Source organism: Lissotriton helveticus, chromosome 3_1 (assembly GCF_964261635.1).
Source record: "Lissotriton helveticus chromosome 3_1, aLisHel1.1, whole genome shotgun sequence".
Classification (NCBI taxonomy): domain Eukaryota; kingdom Metazoa; phylum Chordata; class Amphibia; order Caudata; family Salamandridae; genus Lissotriton; species Lissotriton helveticus.
In genome coordinates, this window is record NC_136061.1 from 1758510959 (window position 1) to 1758525799 (window position 14841).

The 14841-nt window shown below is 46.6% G+C and overlaps 1 protein-coding gene across 2 annotated transcripts in view; it reads left to right on the forward strand.

The window, feature by feature from the left end:
• The first annotated feature begins 528 nt into the window (after positions 1-528).
• Positions 529-14841, forward strand: part of LOC144823772 (transcription elongation factor A protein 3-like) — a 271048-nt gene continuing 256735 nt past the window's right edge. The window contains exon 1 of one of the 2 annotated variants that reach the window (XM_078682586.1): positions 529-722. In XM_078682586.1, the coding sequence (XP_078538712.1) occupies positions 654-722 (69 nt within the window). In that variant the 5' untranslated portion in view covers positions 529-653. The remainder of the gene's footprint in view (positions 723-14841) is intronic. The other variant, XM_078682585.1, reaches the window with a different exon arrangement.

The window sequence follows — 14841 nt, forward strand, 5'->3', positions numbered from 1 at the left end:
TCTCTAATGGCATTGTCTTCGCCAGAAAGGGGGCGTCTCTAAGTTCTCGTTTGAAAACTGTCATTTGTATTAAATGCCTTTCAATGCAAGGTAATCTGATGCGCTAATGTGAACGGCGTCTGCCTGTTAAACAAATACACTCTTTGCAATTTCGAACAGTCTGTGCCATATTTTAATGTAATGTGCTTTGCTGCATGATTTACATGGCAACTATTTTCAGGGTTCGGCTCATGCACTGGCAAATCTTCCAGCCAAAACCTGATACTCTAGGCTCGGCTCTCCTTCTTAACTTGTTGGCTCGCCCACCTTTACTTCTAACCCTGTCGCCTGCGGCTACGGGCTCACCCACAGCCCAGCTTCGTGGCACCCATCTAGCGCCTGCGCCATGAAGTCCCGAGTGCTAAGTATAGCCTGGCACGCCCCGGGGCGCTATTATCGTCGCGCCACGCCTCTTCTCGGCGGTGTTTGTGTCCAGTGTTGTGAGAGCTCTCCCGCCACGCGCCGCTCGGCAGCCGCACCTCGACGGCTCGCGGCACCCCGCCCACCCGGCTGTGTTGATCTCTTTAAATTCACCTGTAGGAGCTTTCCCACCCGTCTCGTGCTGCTCCGGTGCCCCCCATCCCTTGTCTTTTGGTCAATTGAAGCCAATAACCATGGGGCGAGAAGACGAACTGATGACGATCGCCAAAAAGCTGGAAAAAATGGTGGCACTGAAGAATCTGGTAGGTAATTCTAGATATTTATCGAGCTATGACTCTCCCTTTGAGTTGCACGCTAGTAGTGCCTGTTCGAAAAATGGTATAACAATGTTACTGAACACTTCTGTATTGTACACGTGAGGTAGCCTTTTGTCACTTATGTCTTTGCAATAATAGGTGCATTACACAACGCAGCGCTACTCCTTTTATCTGCATCAGGAGGCCGACACTATACTGCTGGAATTTAAATCTCGACACGTGCTGCACACAGATCTCTGCAGCGCGTGCTTTAGCAGGTACAGATAATTTGGCTGATGAGATGTTAAGATGCCACTCGATTACACGCAGTGGGCAATGCCTGCCACCGTTGATGCCGCTCTCAATTTGCAGTTTTTAGATGCACCCTCCATGTGGATTCATGATTCATCTCAGCAAAGCTGATACCTGGCATGCATCGCCTTGTCTCCTACAACGCCCCCCTCACCACACCAGTTGTTTCTCTGGAGCTGGCAGGGTCTGCCGAGATGACACGGGTCGTGATTAACTGAACAGGTGCTTGGTGGAGGCGGAGTAAATATGGCATTTTTCCTAGCAGTCGATGGCCTGTCGGTGTAAGAGTGTATGGGCGCAGGGCCAACGGAATTATGCGGTTCTGCGACTGCACTGTTTCCCGCAGAGTTATGGGTTGGCGGCATTTGCCATGTATTGCAATATCTCCTGCATAATTTGAAGCCTTTATTTACAACCCCTCTCCCCCCCCCCGAAAAAAATGTGTCTAGATCAAAAGGGTAAAAAGTTATAAAATAAAATGCGGCGGGATGCATTGCTGGGCCCTTGACAAAAGTGGACTGGCCGCATTTCATTTCCTTAGTTCTTTTATTTGAGTGTTCCACTGTTGCTGCTGAAGTGGAACCTTTGCTTAGACAGTGTTAACACTGTCTAAGTGTTAACGTTTTCACAACGTAAAATAATGCAATAATACTGTCACAAAATGTGCCGCATTATGATGCAACATGTGCCATTTGTTGCAGCACAATGTGGTCCTCCCCGTCGCATAGTTCTAGCGGCCGTGAACAAAGGCTTTTCTGAGAAGCCGGTAGGTGTGGGGCTGGACTGGGCTGAATGGGGCTCTAAACGATCAGGAGGGTTGGGACATGGTCAGTTATACATTAAGGGTGTAGCTGAGAAGGCGGGGGAGCTGGAGCGTCCGGGCGAATGTCAAGCGCTGCCTGGCATGCCACTGACCCTGCCTCAGCTCTGGAGAGGCCCAGGCTGTCGAGAATCCTCTCGTTGACCTCCTGCCACTACGCTCCAGAACGGGGGCAAATGTATCCAACGAATGTCCTCACTTTGCCTAACGTGTAAGGGTGAAAGGCAGTATTTCCCGCGCTGGAATACGTGTTACCGACCTTTCTTAGTACCGCAATTATTATTGTGTCTAATATTGATGGCAAACCTCTTTGGAAACTACGCGGATAGGCTGTGAATATGCTTCGTGTCACTCAAAGCAGGCCACACACCCGCCACTGGCTGTCCTAGAATTAGGTTACATCTCCATCAAAAAATTAGAATTAGAATTTTTAGTTTCCCAAAGTAAACTCCATCATCAGTATAGTGCCCTCGGCGCAGCCAAGTGGAAAGCTCTTGGTACAACGTATTAGACACCCAGGGGACAGCGGCCAGTGTCTGCTTGTGAGATAGTCCTGGAGGTTCGACGCCTAAACCAGAAAATGTGTTGTGTGGGGGCAGGTGCAGCTAACAGATTTGAAAACTGGCAGGACGGACACAGACCGAATCCTTTGGTAAAAAACGTGCTAATGAGGTAGGTAATAATAACACCTGGCATTAATTGGCCAATAGCAGTTCTGTGTCTATTGTATGAATACCAGGTAAAAGTAGGGTGACCAGATTACCAAAACAACAAGCATTTACAATGCAATGGTTTCGCCTTTGGAAAAGTTAGAGCTATTGGCATTGTAAATGACAAGATTTGTATTTATGTGTTGGTTTTGAAAACAGATAAATAAATGGCATTGTCATTTACATTGCCATTAGCTGAATCTCTCACAAATGTGAGACCTATTGCATTTTCACCCACACATACACACATACACACAGAGCTACACACACACACAAAGGCACACACACAGAGCCAGCCGCACACACAGAGCCAGCCACACACACATACAGAGCCAGCCACACACACATACAGAGCCAGCCACACACACATACAGAGCCAGCCACACACACACAGAGCCAACCACACACACACAAAGCCAGCCACACACACACAGAGCCAGCCACTCACACACACACACACAGAGCCAGCCGCACACACACACACACACACAGAGCCAGCCGCACACACACAGAGCCAGACTGTTTTGAAAAATTTGAGGAGCACTGGGGAATTCCGCAACATTTTGAGTTGAAGTCACTTATCATGGCATGTTTTCATGTTATTTTGCTCCTTGCTGGTGCCAGCGAAAGAGACTCAACCTGATTTAGAGTTGGGCAGTCACTGAAAATCCCTTGATTAAGCACCAAACTGGTCCGGTGTTTTGATGGAAGATGCACAGGCATTAAAATAGACCCTTACCGTACCTCTCATCTTGTGTGCTTAGAAATACACATACACGCACAAAGACGGATGCGCATGTAAACACAAACGCACACATAAACAAGCATTTACGATGCATTTACACACGGCTCACGGACAGCGGGGAGGGGGACGGGCACACAGAGAGCCGGGAGGGGGGGCGGGCTCACGGACAGCGGGAGGGGGGGCGGGAACGGGAGTAAAATATGCGGCTGCAAAACAAAAAAAAGTAAACGCCCACCGAATTTACCAAATTGCCGAGATTTGTGACCAGTAAATGTATACGTACAGCTGGCCCATAGTGAATGGAAGACACTAGCAATTGTTTTCCTTTTTTCTGTTTAAATGTGTAGCATGGACTTCTGAAAAGGCAAATCATGCATGCTCATGGTGTACCTTTACCACATATTTAAGCACAAAAATATTTAACCATAGGATAAAATCCCAAAACATGGCCATATAAGGTTGAGAAGAAGCATACGTAATTATTACCTATAAATTCAGATTCTCGGGTGAGGCTCCAGAGTTATGAATATCCCTAACCTTCGCTTTAAGACTAGACCACTCGTTCAACCACCATAAGGTGCCTGAAGAATCACCTTCTACAGAAATGCCTTTGCTTCTCTCCTCTAGCCTCATGTGACACTAACAGGACTTGAAACTGAAATAGTTAATTTGATTTCTGATCCCAAATGATGCTTTAAAATTCTTTGATCCATGACAATCTAAGCTCCGGAAATGCTGATTAATTAATAACGTAAGTCCAAATCTATGCGAATGTAAGCTCCTGAAATGTTGCAAAAATCATGATGTCAGCCAACAAAATCCCTACTGAGTTCTTTTGTCTGAACACTAATTGTCAGCAAGGATGGCTTCTATTATTGCCAGTTCCATGCATTATGTAGGCTCTCAGATGATTGTTATAGATGTGAATATTAGCTCCTGAAAGGCTACGTAGACGATGATGTAAACTCATAAACCCTTAAATGAAAATGCTGTCAGGCTCTCTAACCCCTCCTTCTTCATGCTGATATGAGATATTAACAGAATATACACATTTAGTTCAGTAATATTTCTCTATTGCAAGTAAAAGTGAGCAGTAGAAATAGAAAGCTTGTGGAAATGTTAATATTGAAAAAAGGGATATGTGGATATGAAAAACAGTAAATAGGACAAAGTGATATAAATGTGACGTTAGAAATAGATGTAAGAGAGAGGGCGAAAGAAAGGGGTAGTGTGCTGGGGAGCATACATTTAGGAGTAGCAAAAGATAATGAGTTTGAGGAAATTAGAGACAAGAAATAGATGTAATAGTGATATAAAGAACAGAGGGAGTGTCGGAAAGGATTAATAGGAAAAGTGATGAAAGATAGACGAGAGGGTGCAGGGAAAAGTGCAAAGGAGTGAGTGGCAGAAAGAGGAATCTAACAAGAAAGACAGGAAGAGGATTTGTGAAGAGGCTGATAGCCGGAGTGGGATGTCAGGAGGACTGCGGTACGCCTTTGCCCTTGATGAATGAAGCTTACTTACTTGAGTTTTACATTTAAAATATACATTTATTTTCCCTTATTGATTTTGAATAAATTCTCCTGATGGAGACAAGGAAGTGGATCTATTATTCTGCAAGTAGATGGTATAAATAAGACATAGATCAAGGGAAAGTTCTAATCTCCAAGCGCTACTCAGGTCCACCAACAGCAGGCAACAGAAACTGCAAATGTTACACAATTAACATCACGTTGACTCGTGGCAACACTGTCAAACACACACATGAAGCTACACACCCACTCGTCGCACATGCAACCATACACACACATTGCTGCATGTTAACTCTGCCCAAACACCAAGCCACTCATGGGGAGCTAAGTGTGGAGGGGGGTCTGAAATGAGTGCTGCGGGGGCAGGGGGGGGGGCAGGGGTGGGCAGCCACATCTTTTGAGGCATTCACTGTCCTGTTCTGCAGCAGGGCTCCGGCCAAGTGAGTTCAAGAGCACTCCCCACAGGTTTTAGGATCTGGAGGGGGAAGCTGCAGGCAGTTGGATGGACACACACACACACGGGCTCACGGACAGCAGGAGGGGGGCGGGCACACAGACAGCCGGGAAGGGGGGGGCGGGCACACAGACAGCTGGGAGGGGGGGCGGGCACACAGACAGCCGGGAGGGGGGGCACACAGCCAGCCGGGGGGGGGGGCGGGCACACAGACAGCCGGGTACAAGTGGGGCGACTAAACTCAGTCAAAGGCAGAAACGCCAAGGACCTGGGTGACGGGGGGAACCCTTGCGTGTCTCTCAAGCTTGAGGAAGGGCAGTACAGGTTTTCCCCAATGCCGGGTGGTAATGGTCAGGTCTGACCCAGGCGGGAAGACTTTTATCAGGCCCGAAAAATATCTGCCCAATCACCAAGCCACTCATGGGGAGCTAAGTGTGGAGGGGGGTCTGAAATGAGTGCTGCGAGGGGAGGGGGGTGGGGGTGGGCAGCCACATCTTTTGAGGCATTCACTGTCCTGTTCTGCAGCAGGGCTCCGGCCTAGTGAGTTCAAGAGCACTCCCCACAGGTTTTAGGATCTGGAAGCTGCAGGCAGTTGGATGGACACACACACACACAGGCTCACGGACAGCGGGAGGGGGGGGCAGGCTCACGGACAGCAGGAGGGGGGGGCGGCACACGGACAGTCGGGTACAAGTGGGACGAATAAACTAAGTCAAAGCCAGAAACGCCAACGACCTGGGTGACGGGGGAAACCCTTGCGTGTCTCTCAAGCTTGAGGAAGGGCAGTACAGGTTTTCCCCAATGCCGGGTGGTAATGGTCAGGTCTGACCCAGTCGGGAAGACTTTAATCAGGGCCGAAAAATATCTGCCCAATCACCAAGCCACTCATGGGGAGCTAAGTGTGGAGGGGGGTCTGAAATGAGTGCTGCGGGGGGAGGGGGGTGGGGGTGGGCAGCCACATCTTTTGAGGCATTCACTGTCCTGTTCTGCAGCAGGGCTCCGGCCTAGTGAGTTCAAGAGCACTCCCCACAGGTTTTAGGATCTGGAAGCTGCAGGCAGTTGGATGGACACACACACACACAGGCTCACGGACAGCGGGAGGGGGGGGCGGGCTCACGGACAGCAGGAGGGGGGGGCGGCACACGGACAGCCGGGTACAAGTGGGACGAATAAACTAAGTCAAAGCCAGAAACGCCAACGACCTGGGTGACGGGGGAAACCCTTGCGTGTCTCTCAAGCTTGAGGAAGGGCAGTACAGGTTTTCCCCAATGCCGGGTGGTAATGGTCAGGTCTGACCCAGTCGGGAAGACTTTAATCAGGGCCGAAAAATATCTGCCCAAACACCAAGCTACTCATGGGGAGCTAAGTGTGGAGGGGGGTAGCACGGACAGCGGGAGGGGGGTGCGGGAACGGGCACACGGACAGCGGGAGGGGGGAGGGGGGCGGGAACGGGCACACGGACAGCGGGAGTGGGCGAAAACCAGATAAAAAAAATATTTCAAAATGCCGCTTACCTGCGAGGAAAGAAATCGCGCAGCCCACCGCATCCTGGCAACTTCAATCTCGCAGCCCACTCCTGCAAAGGACACTTTGAAACTGACCAAAACAGGACGAGAAAAAAAAAAATAACATCCGCCCACCGCCGCAATGACACACGAAAATGGGCGAGATGAGTAAAAATCATGGGAACGCCCACGAATCTGCTCAGGGAATGAGGGACGCATCTCTGTTCCAATGGCTAGCCTCCATTTATGGAGCTAGCCAATGGGACAGAGAGGCGTAACGAAGCCCCATACTTGTTTACAAAAGTTTTTCGCCTGTGCGATACTGCTTGCGCAGTAAACGCCAGGCGAAACCTAAAAACGGGGACAGTTCATAGACATAGAAGTAGGACTACAGTTTGCAGTAATGGTTGACATAAAAGTAGGACTATTAGACAGCTGTCATAGACATCGAAAAGGGACTAGAATGACAGCAGACTGCACAGACACAGAGGAAGAATTACAGAAAAATCATATGTGTGACACAGACTTAGCCGAGAGGGACGTCGAGGTTTCAGTGACCGTCACCCGGGTGACCCGCTAATTGCACGGTGTGATATCCTTCATTGGTGACACTGATGCCTCCCTGTGGATTGCAAAGTATGACTCACTGCCCAGCCTGGACAACACGGCCTAGAGGCGCAGATTGAGCAGCAACCCCGAATAGCTGGGGTACTCAGTGGCTCGCGGCCTGAGCCTGCCAGTGCCTGCTGCGTGGCCAACCTTGGCAGAGTGTGTTACAGCCCAAGTAAGTTTAAGTTTTAAGCCTGGGTGCCAATGGCAGCGCGTGATCAGGCAGCTGTAGCGCTTGTGGTGTTACTCGAAACTGTGAAATGGGTTGCAAGACTGACACCGCGTGAAGTGTGTTTTATGTTGTTTGGGCCTCTCTGACGAGTTTCGGCAAAGACGCTCAACATCAGGGCTCGAGTCGGGGTACCACGCGGGTGGACGGCGTCCCCCCACTTATTTTAACGTATTTTACAGGGTGGACGCCGTCCCCCCTGACCAAAAGCTGGACTGGACAATGATGGTGTTACTTACTGGACCGGCGCACCGCCGATCTCCCAACCTTGACCTCGCATCCTGCTTCCTCCTCTCTCCACCCCTCCCATCACCCTCCCCTGCCCACTCACTCGCTACCCATCTCATGCTCCCTCTCCTGAAGTCTGTGCCCCGCTCTCCCCTCTCACAGATGCTCCCCCCCCGGCGCTCTGTTCCTGACCTGCTCACGCCCCCCTCCCCCCCCCCTTTGAGCCTTCACACTTTCTTAACTACGAGGCACGCATCCTTTCCCCATTTCTCGAGAGAGGAGTGAGGGGACTCCTCTCTTCCCGTGACTTCATTCACCCCCCCCCCAGGGGCGAGCTGCTACTGGTGCAGTGGCACCGGGGGCCGGGCCCACTGAAATGTGATTATTACTGCATTTCTATGTTTTTTCTTTCGTGACGTCACTTCCTGTCGTGACGTCACACCCTGTCTCTGAGCGTCCCCCCACTTCTTTATTTAGGACTTGTGCCCTGCTCAACATCCTGTGATTCTGGGCAAATCACTTAATCACCCTATGCCTAATAAAAATTAATGTGTCCTCATGTAGGGAAACTGGTGCTATGTAAAGCGCTCTGATACCCGACATCTTCGGGTCTAGTTCGCGCTATATAAAACAAAAACAAAAAAAAGTACACAAATGACGGTTTGCATCGATTATTCCAAGACATTCTCATACCGTGGGAAAAAGAACTAGTTAGCGAGCATGGAATTAGATGGAGTAATTAATGTTTCAGGTCTGCTGAACCCCTAATTCACTGATATTATGTAATTCTCAGGGACGTAATTTCTTTACAAAGCGAGGGTACCAAGTAACATCAAAGGAAGTGATGTCACATGATCTCTATCCCTGATGACATCATTGAAGATGAGAAAAGACTCACATCATTGGAATCAAATAAAAAGACAATACGTTGCTAAAGCAGCTGCAACAGGATGATAAGCCCATATGAGAGACCAACTGTTCTCAGACCCCCACCCCACATTCTGATCTCTAAAAAAAAATGATCCAGCAGAAGGAAAAACAGCCTTTGCCATACAGTCTTCACAACATAATGCCATTAACATGCATCCCTTTACCACACATGCCTTTATCATGCATGGTAAGTACATAAGGTAAGTGTATGTATTTGGGTGTGTATGTTTATACATGTGTATATATATATATATAAAACGGTAAGGCTAATTTTAGGGTTTGTGGGTAGGGTTTAGGTGTGGGTACTGGTAAAGGCAATTTTTAGGTTTAGCGGTAAGGGTCATTTTAATATTTTGTGGTGGGTAGCAGAAAAGGGTAGTTAGGGTAATTTTAGAGTTTGGGTTGGTAATGGTTAAGGGTGGTAAGGTTATTTTTAGGGATTATGGGTGGGTAGCGGTAAAGGCTGGTTATAGTAATTGGAAAAAAAAGGAGGGTCCGGGATCTCCCCCTTAAAATAATACAATTTAAATGAATTTAAAATTATCTATATATATATATATTTTTACTTATTTTTATTGCCATTTCTTATATTACATTTTAAGACACAATCATTGAATACATCTACAGACAGCATCCTCCTATTAAATCAACATATTCCTACAAACTATATCGTCTCAGGAGACCTCTGATCAATGGCTCACACGTTTATCACCACGCACGGAGAAAGAGAACTACCCGAACAGCGTCCGGATACCGGTTAGCAGGACTTATCATACCTGTCAGTTTTCTCTTTGGCTCCGGTGCAATACACGGGACCACTACTAGTCCATATATTGAATGAAGCGATCTGCTTATAAAGACAAACATATGGACGCTCTTTGTCTGGTGGAGAACCAGCACTTTTTTTGACATTACTTAACACCTACATTGGCCATGGCTGAGAGTACTTTCTAGTCGTCATTCTTTCATTGACATACGTATGGATGCTCTTTGATATGTGAAGAACCAGCACTCTTTCTGACACTACGGAACATCAACCTTGGCAATTTCTGAGAATACTTACTAGTCGTCATTTTTCATTGCTCTGATGAAGTTACCAGCATGGGAATGAAATGCTTTGGCTGAGTTTTAAAGAATTTGGAATAAAGAAATTGATTTTATACATGACTATTTGGCTATTGGACTTTATTATCTGCGCACCCCCATTTCACAACAAATAACTTTTTGATCTGGAGCACAGTTGCGTCAAACAACGGCTGGCGTATGGGTTTGTTGCGTGGCAAAATTACTTATTGGAGCTGGCGTGAGGTGTGGAACTAGAGGTCTGCCATTGCTCCATCGAACAATTATGTTTATCACCGTACTACATTTCAATAATCAGGTGAATGGCGTCCTCAAAATCGCAATATACAATGATAATGTCTAGTATTTAATATACATTTCATACAAGTCTTTCACGTGAGTGGTCGGTAGTATTGCATTAGGGTATGACAAATTATCTATCTATATATTTATATTTATATATATATATATATAAATCAATATTTATATATATGTATGAAAATATATATCAAAAAAGAAAAGTATAAATAATGAAAAATATGTGTGATAAAGGCATGCTTGGGAAAGACATCTGCATGGTAAAAGCATGTGAAGTAAAGGTCTGCATGGTAAAGGCATGTGTGGTAATGTCATACATCTCTCGGGAGCATAGGAGCTCCTGCAGGGCCACACTGGGGCCACAGGGATTTCATCAGGACTCAGCAGGTACTGTCAAAATCTCTCATAAGAGTACTACGGCTCAGAGGGCGGAGAAAAAAATTAATTTTTAATTTTGGCTGGTGGGAGGGGTGGGTCTTGGACCCCTTATCAACTCCTTTTTGTAACTTTCAGGACACAGGATATAGCAAGGGATGGAAGGAGTTTAGTCGTAGAAAGGAGTCTTTAGGGTCCCAGGAAAGGTGGAGGTTAGGGGGTGAAAAGGGTTTTTTAGTGTTGGGATATGGGTGGAGCTTAGGTGTAGAGAGGGTTTTTTAGGGTTTAAGGAAGGGTGAAGCTTCAGCTGGAAGGGGTTTATTTGTTTCAGGAATGGTGGAGTTTAGGGGTGGAGAAGGGCTTTTAGGGTTCAGTGATTGGTGGAAAGGGATTTTAGGCGTTTTGGGTGAGTGGAGTGTGGGGCGAAGAAGGGGCTTTAGGATTCAAGGATGGGCGGAAAGGGGTTTTAGCATTTGGGGATGAATGGAGACCAGCTCTTAGCGTTCAGAGATAGCTGGTAGTTAGGGATGAAGAGGACTTTTTAGTAGTTAGGGATGCGACTTAACTACAGAGAAAGTATTTGTTTTTCAATGTAACAGGCAGAAATGCAAAGTAAATCTCTGAATAAAACACCAGCTAATAAAGCATTTGATAAAATTACGAGCAACCACACGCCTGTGGAGCAGTCATCAACCACAAACGTCTTGGTCAAGCCATCATATCCTGGGCCCCAAAATCCCTGCACACAGCCACAAATGCCTTAGTGCAGTTTTAAACTAATAAGGGTAGACAGGTACTACGAAAAAAGAAACATTTGTGAGTATTTCATTTTTCCTTTGCATCTCCATATTACCCTGTTAACATATGTGCCTCCATACATGCAAGTGCAATGGCTGCTTGCACCTTTTTATTGTAATAAATTAAGGGACGTACGAACTGTTTTACTTTAAACATGTAATATCACCTTTTGCTGCTTGTGTGGGTTATAGGGAAATGTAAGGCACAGTATTTGCGAGTTAAAACGAAGCTCTAGTACTCTTTGTTAACAAACTCCCCAATCTGCAAACATTGAAGAATATTGGAGCGTCCGCCATTTTCTTTCTGAAATGTACTATACCGGGTGTGGTGCTGTTTGTTGCACTTTAGATAGTATTTTCCTTATGAAAGAGCACTGCTATGTACTTCACTTTAAAGAGACGAGGACATTTACACCCATGTTCACATGAACATCATCATGAGTGCGCTTGCTGTGGGCGGTACATTTTTTTTCGGTTTCTTAAATTTACAAGTGCACCCCTTGCACGGAATCCCAGTCAGAAGACCCGTATCGATAACTTTTACTGCTTAAGAAGGGTACAATATTCAGACAACATTCATCAACTTCTTAATAAAAACTACCAATCCTGTGTTCAAAGCATCATTTTTCAATCACTGCATGTCACTCTGAACATTGCAGGAGTGGATTTAAAATGCAAGGAAAACTATTTTGAGTCCCATTAAAAAAAATGTAAACTTAAAAAAATCTAATATTTATGATTAAATTGTGCTTGGATTGCTATACACTACAACTTGTATAATAGGAGCGAGGTAGGCACATTCTTGTGCAAGTTAACAGGTGTCCAGGGCATGGTGTCTATGGCTGGCACACTCCATGGAGAGTGAAGAGCCGAATTCTTCACTAGAACTCACACTGTGGGCGCCTGTTCCTCGTGCTGCGCTTGACCCCTTAAAGCATGGGTATTCACAAACAATTTCTCAAGGGCCACAAAGTTTGATCTGTAATGTGACAAGGGGGGCATCAATGCCAGCAGGGTGGCGATTTTGGGGAGGGGGGTAAGATGGGTACTATAGGGGAATGGAAAGCCTATACATCTAGTGGCTGAAGTGCACAATGTTAAACCAGAAAGCCTGAGATTAATCCCAGCTTCCCCACTTTACCAAATTGTGTGAAATGAAATACACTTTTTGAATTTTGAAGAGACGTTATCATATTTTTACCCTTTTGGTGCAAGACAGCTCTGAAAATGAAGGTGCTCCTAAAGTTAAGTGGTGCAAGACAACATATGCACTTACTTTTTTTTATAAACTTCAATGAATCTTTATATAAAGGCTTGCCTGTGTATGTAACGTCTTTTTAATGTAAGTACTGAGTTCAAATATCAGCAGCCCAGTGCTACTGTTGATCAGGGAGGCGTATGTAAAGGTCAGGAGGGCAGCATGTGGCCTCCGGGCCCTACTTTGAGTATGACTGTATTAAAGCAAAAGCGTTTTCTTTATTTCTGAGAAGTCTTTGAAAGCCCACAGGGGAGCAGGGGATGTTTTTTCACAGCTTTCTTAGCTGCTTGAAACCAGCCCCAAGGAAGTAGATGCAGAGACTGCAACACCAGGGCTTACTTTGTAACATGATTAGTGCCTGAGCCCAAAGATTTCTTTGAAGCCCCTGGACGATGCTGCCAAATGTCAGGGATGCCGAATATGAGGGCCGTGTAGTCTTGATTCCACCCAATGTCTCTTTCATCCACCACCATGCACTCCTTACTCCTTTAGCTCACTCTTGCAGGTTTTTAGGTCTCGTGACCTACAATGCGCGCAAGCGCATTGAGGGATCGAGAATTCAAGTGCTCGATCGACTAGTGAAACCACTGGCGTTTCTTTACAGTGCATGTGAGGTCACGTGGCCACAAAGCGGGTCACGTGACCACACAAGCACGCGCATCTCCCTAAACTGCCTGCCTCCCCTCGCTCGCATTCACCCCCCAGGCTCTCCCACCCCCATCAGGCTTCCCTCCTCGCTCGCATTCACGCCCCAGGCTCTCCTACCCCCATCAGGCTTCCCTCCTCGCACTCTCCTCGCTCGCATTCACGCCCCAGGCTCTCCTACCCCCATCCGGCTTCCCTCCTCGCACTCTCCTCGCTCACATTCACGCCCCAGGCTCTCCTACCCCCATCCGGCTTCCCTCCTCGCACTTAAAACATCTCGCGGTCACAGGGCATTTTGCGCCTTGTTATGATTGATTTTCTAGATCCATCTACGCAGACGGCATGCTCCCTTCCAACATCTCGCTGGAGCTTGGATTTTAACACAGCGATCACATCGTTCTCTCAGAATCCCTGGTAAGTGAACTGGTATGCATTTATTTGGTTTTAGTTGTGCGTGTCCTTAATTGTTAACCGAAGTACATTTCGTTACTGGCAGCTCGCTTGGCAGGCTGGTCAAAAATGCTTGCTTGCATGTGCTTTAGCTAAACTATGTTTTTTTGCGCCTCCATGACATCACCACAGCCTGATATTCCTGGTAAATTATTGTATCCCCTATCTAGGCTTCATTCCACTCTTCCCTCTCCGGCTTGATGTGGCCCCTAAGCCTCTAGTCACCTGCCCCCCCTCTCTCTTCTTGTTTCACAGTTATAGCCTTCAAAGAAGGAGGACCCGTTCTAAAAAGAGCACCTCCTTCCCCTAGAAAAACAAATAACCTCAAATTGATGGCCAGTCGACGTTTATCTAATTGCAAGCCTGGCATGCGTTCAAATTATTACCCCACTAATCACTGTCGTTTGAGTTATGTGCTAACAACCTGGCGTAAGATGTTTTCATGTACTTGATATTTAAAGTATGTTTCCAAAGTGGCTATGCGCTTCTAAAAGAACCAAAAGTTTGGCCATTTTTGGCTTTGAAAATGATCAGATTATTAATCTGCCTTGCTCCATCGTTTTTGCCATAATGGCTTGCGCTCCTTGCACTGACTGGAGTACGTCATAGGAACAAGGTGACTGTGCCTCTGTCTTGCCCTGTTTTATTTAAACGCAAGGCGGGTGTTCTTAATCTATACTGCCATTAACTAGTTTATTTAACTAATGTATAAGTGAGAGATCTTGGCAGTCGTGCTTTTGGGTGCCTGTTATTCATTTTTCAAATACTTCCCTAACCTTTCCACCAATTACCACTGAAGGTTATCAACGCTTCCTTTACCCTCCGTACTAATAGGTTTGCTGCCTTTAGTTTCTCTGCTTGTGGTATTCACTTTTTTTTTGTATCCTCCCTGGTATTCACTGCTTTGAACCTTCACCGGTTCCCCATTCCTATGTCTGTGGCCTTATCCTCCCACCAAGGACTACAAGTAGAAAGGGCGTGTTTTATGCACCGCTTGCAGGTTGTCAAAACACATAAATTAAAGGCATTGTCATTTAGAATGCCAGTAGCTCTCAAAATCTCGCAAATACAAGACCTATTGCATTGCAAATGCTTGTTATCTCTTCTTTCTCCCCTTGTCACTGGTTTCCACCTTTCTCTTCCTCC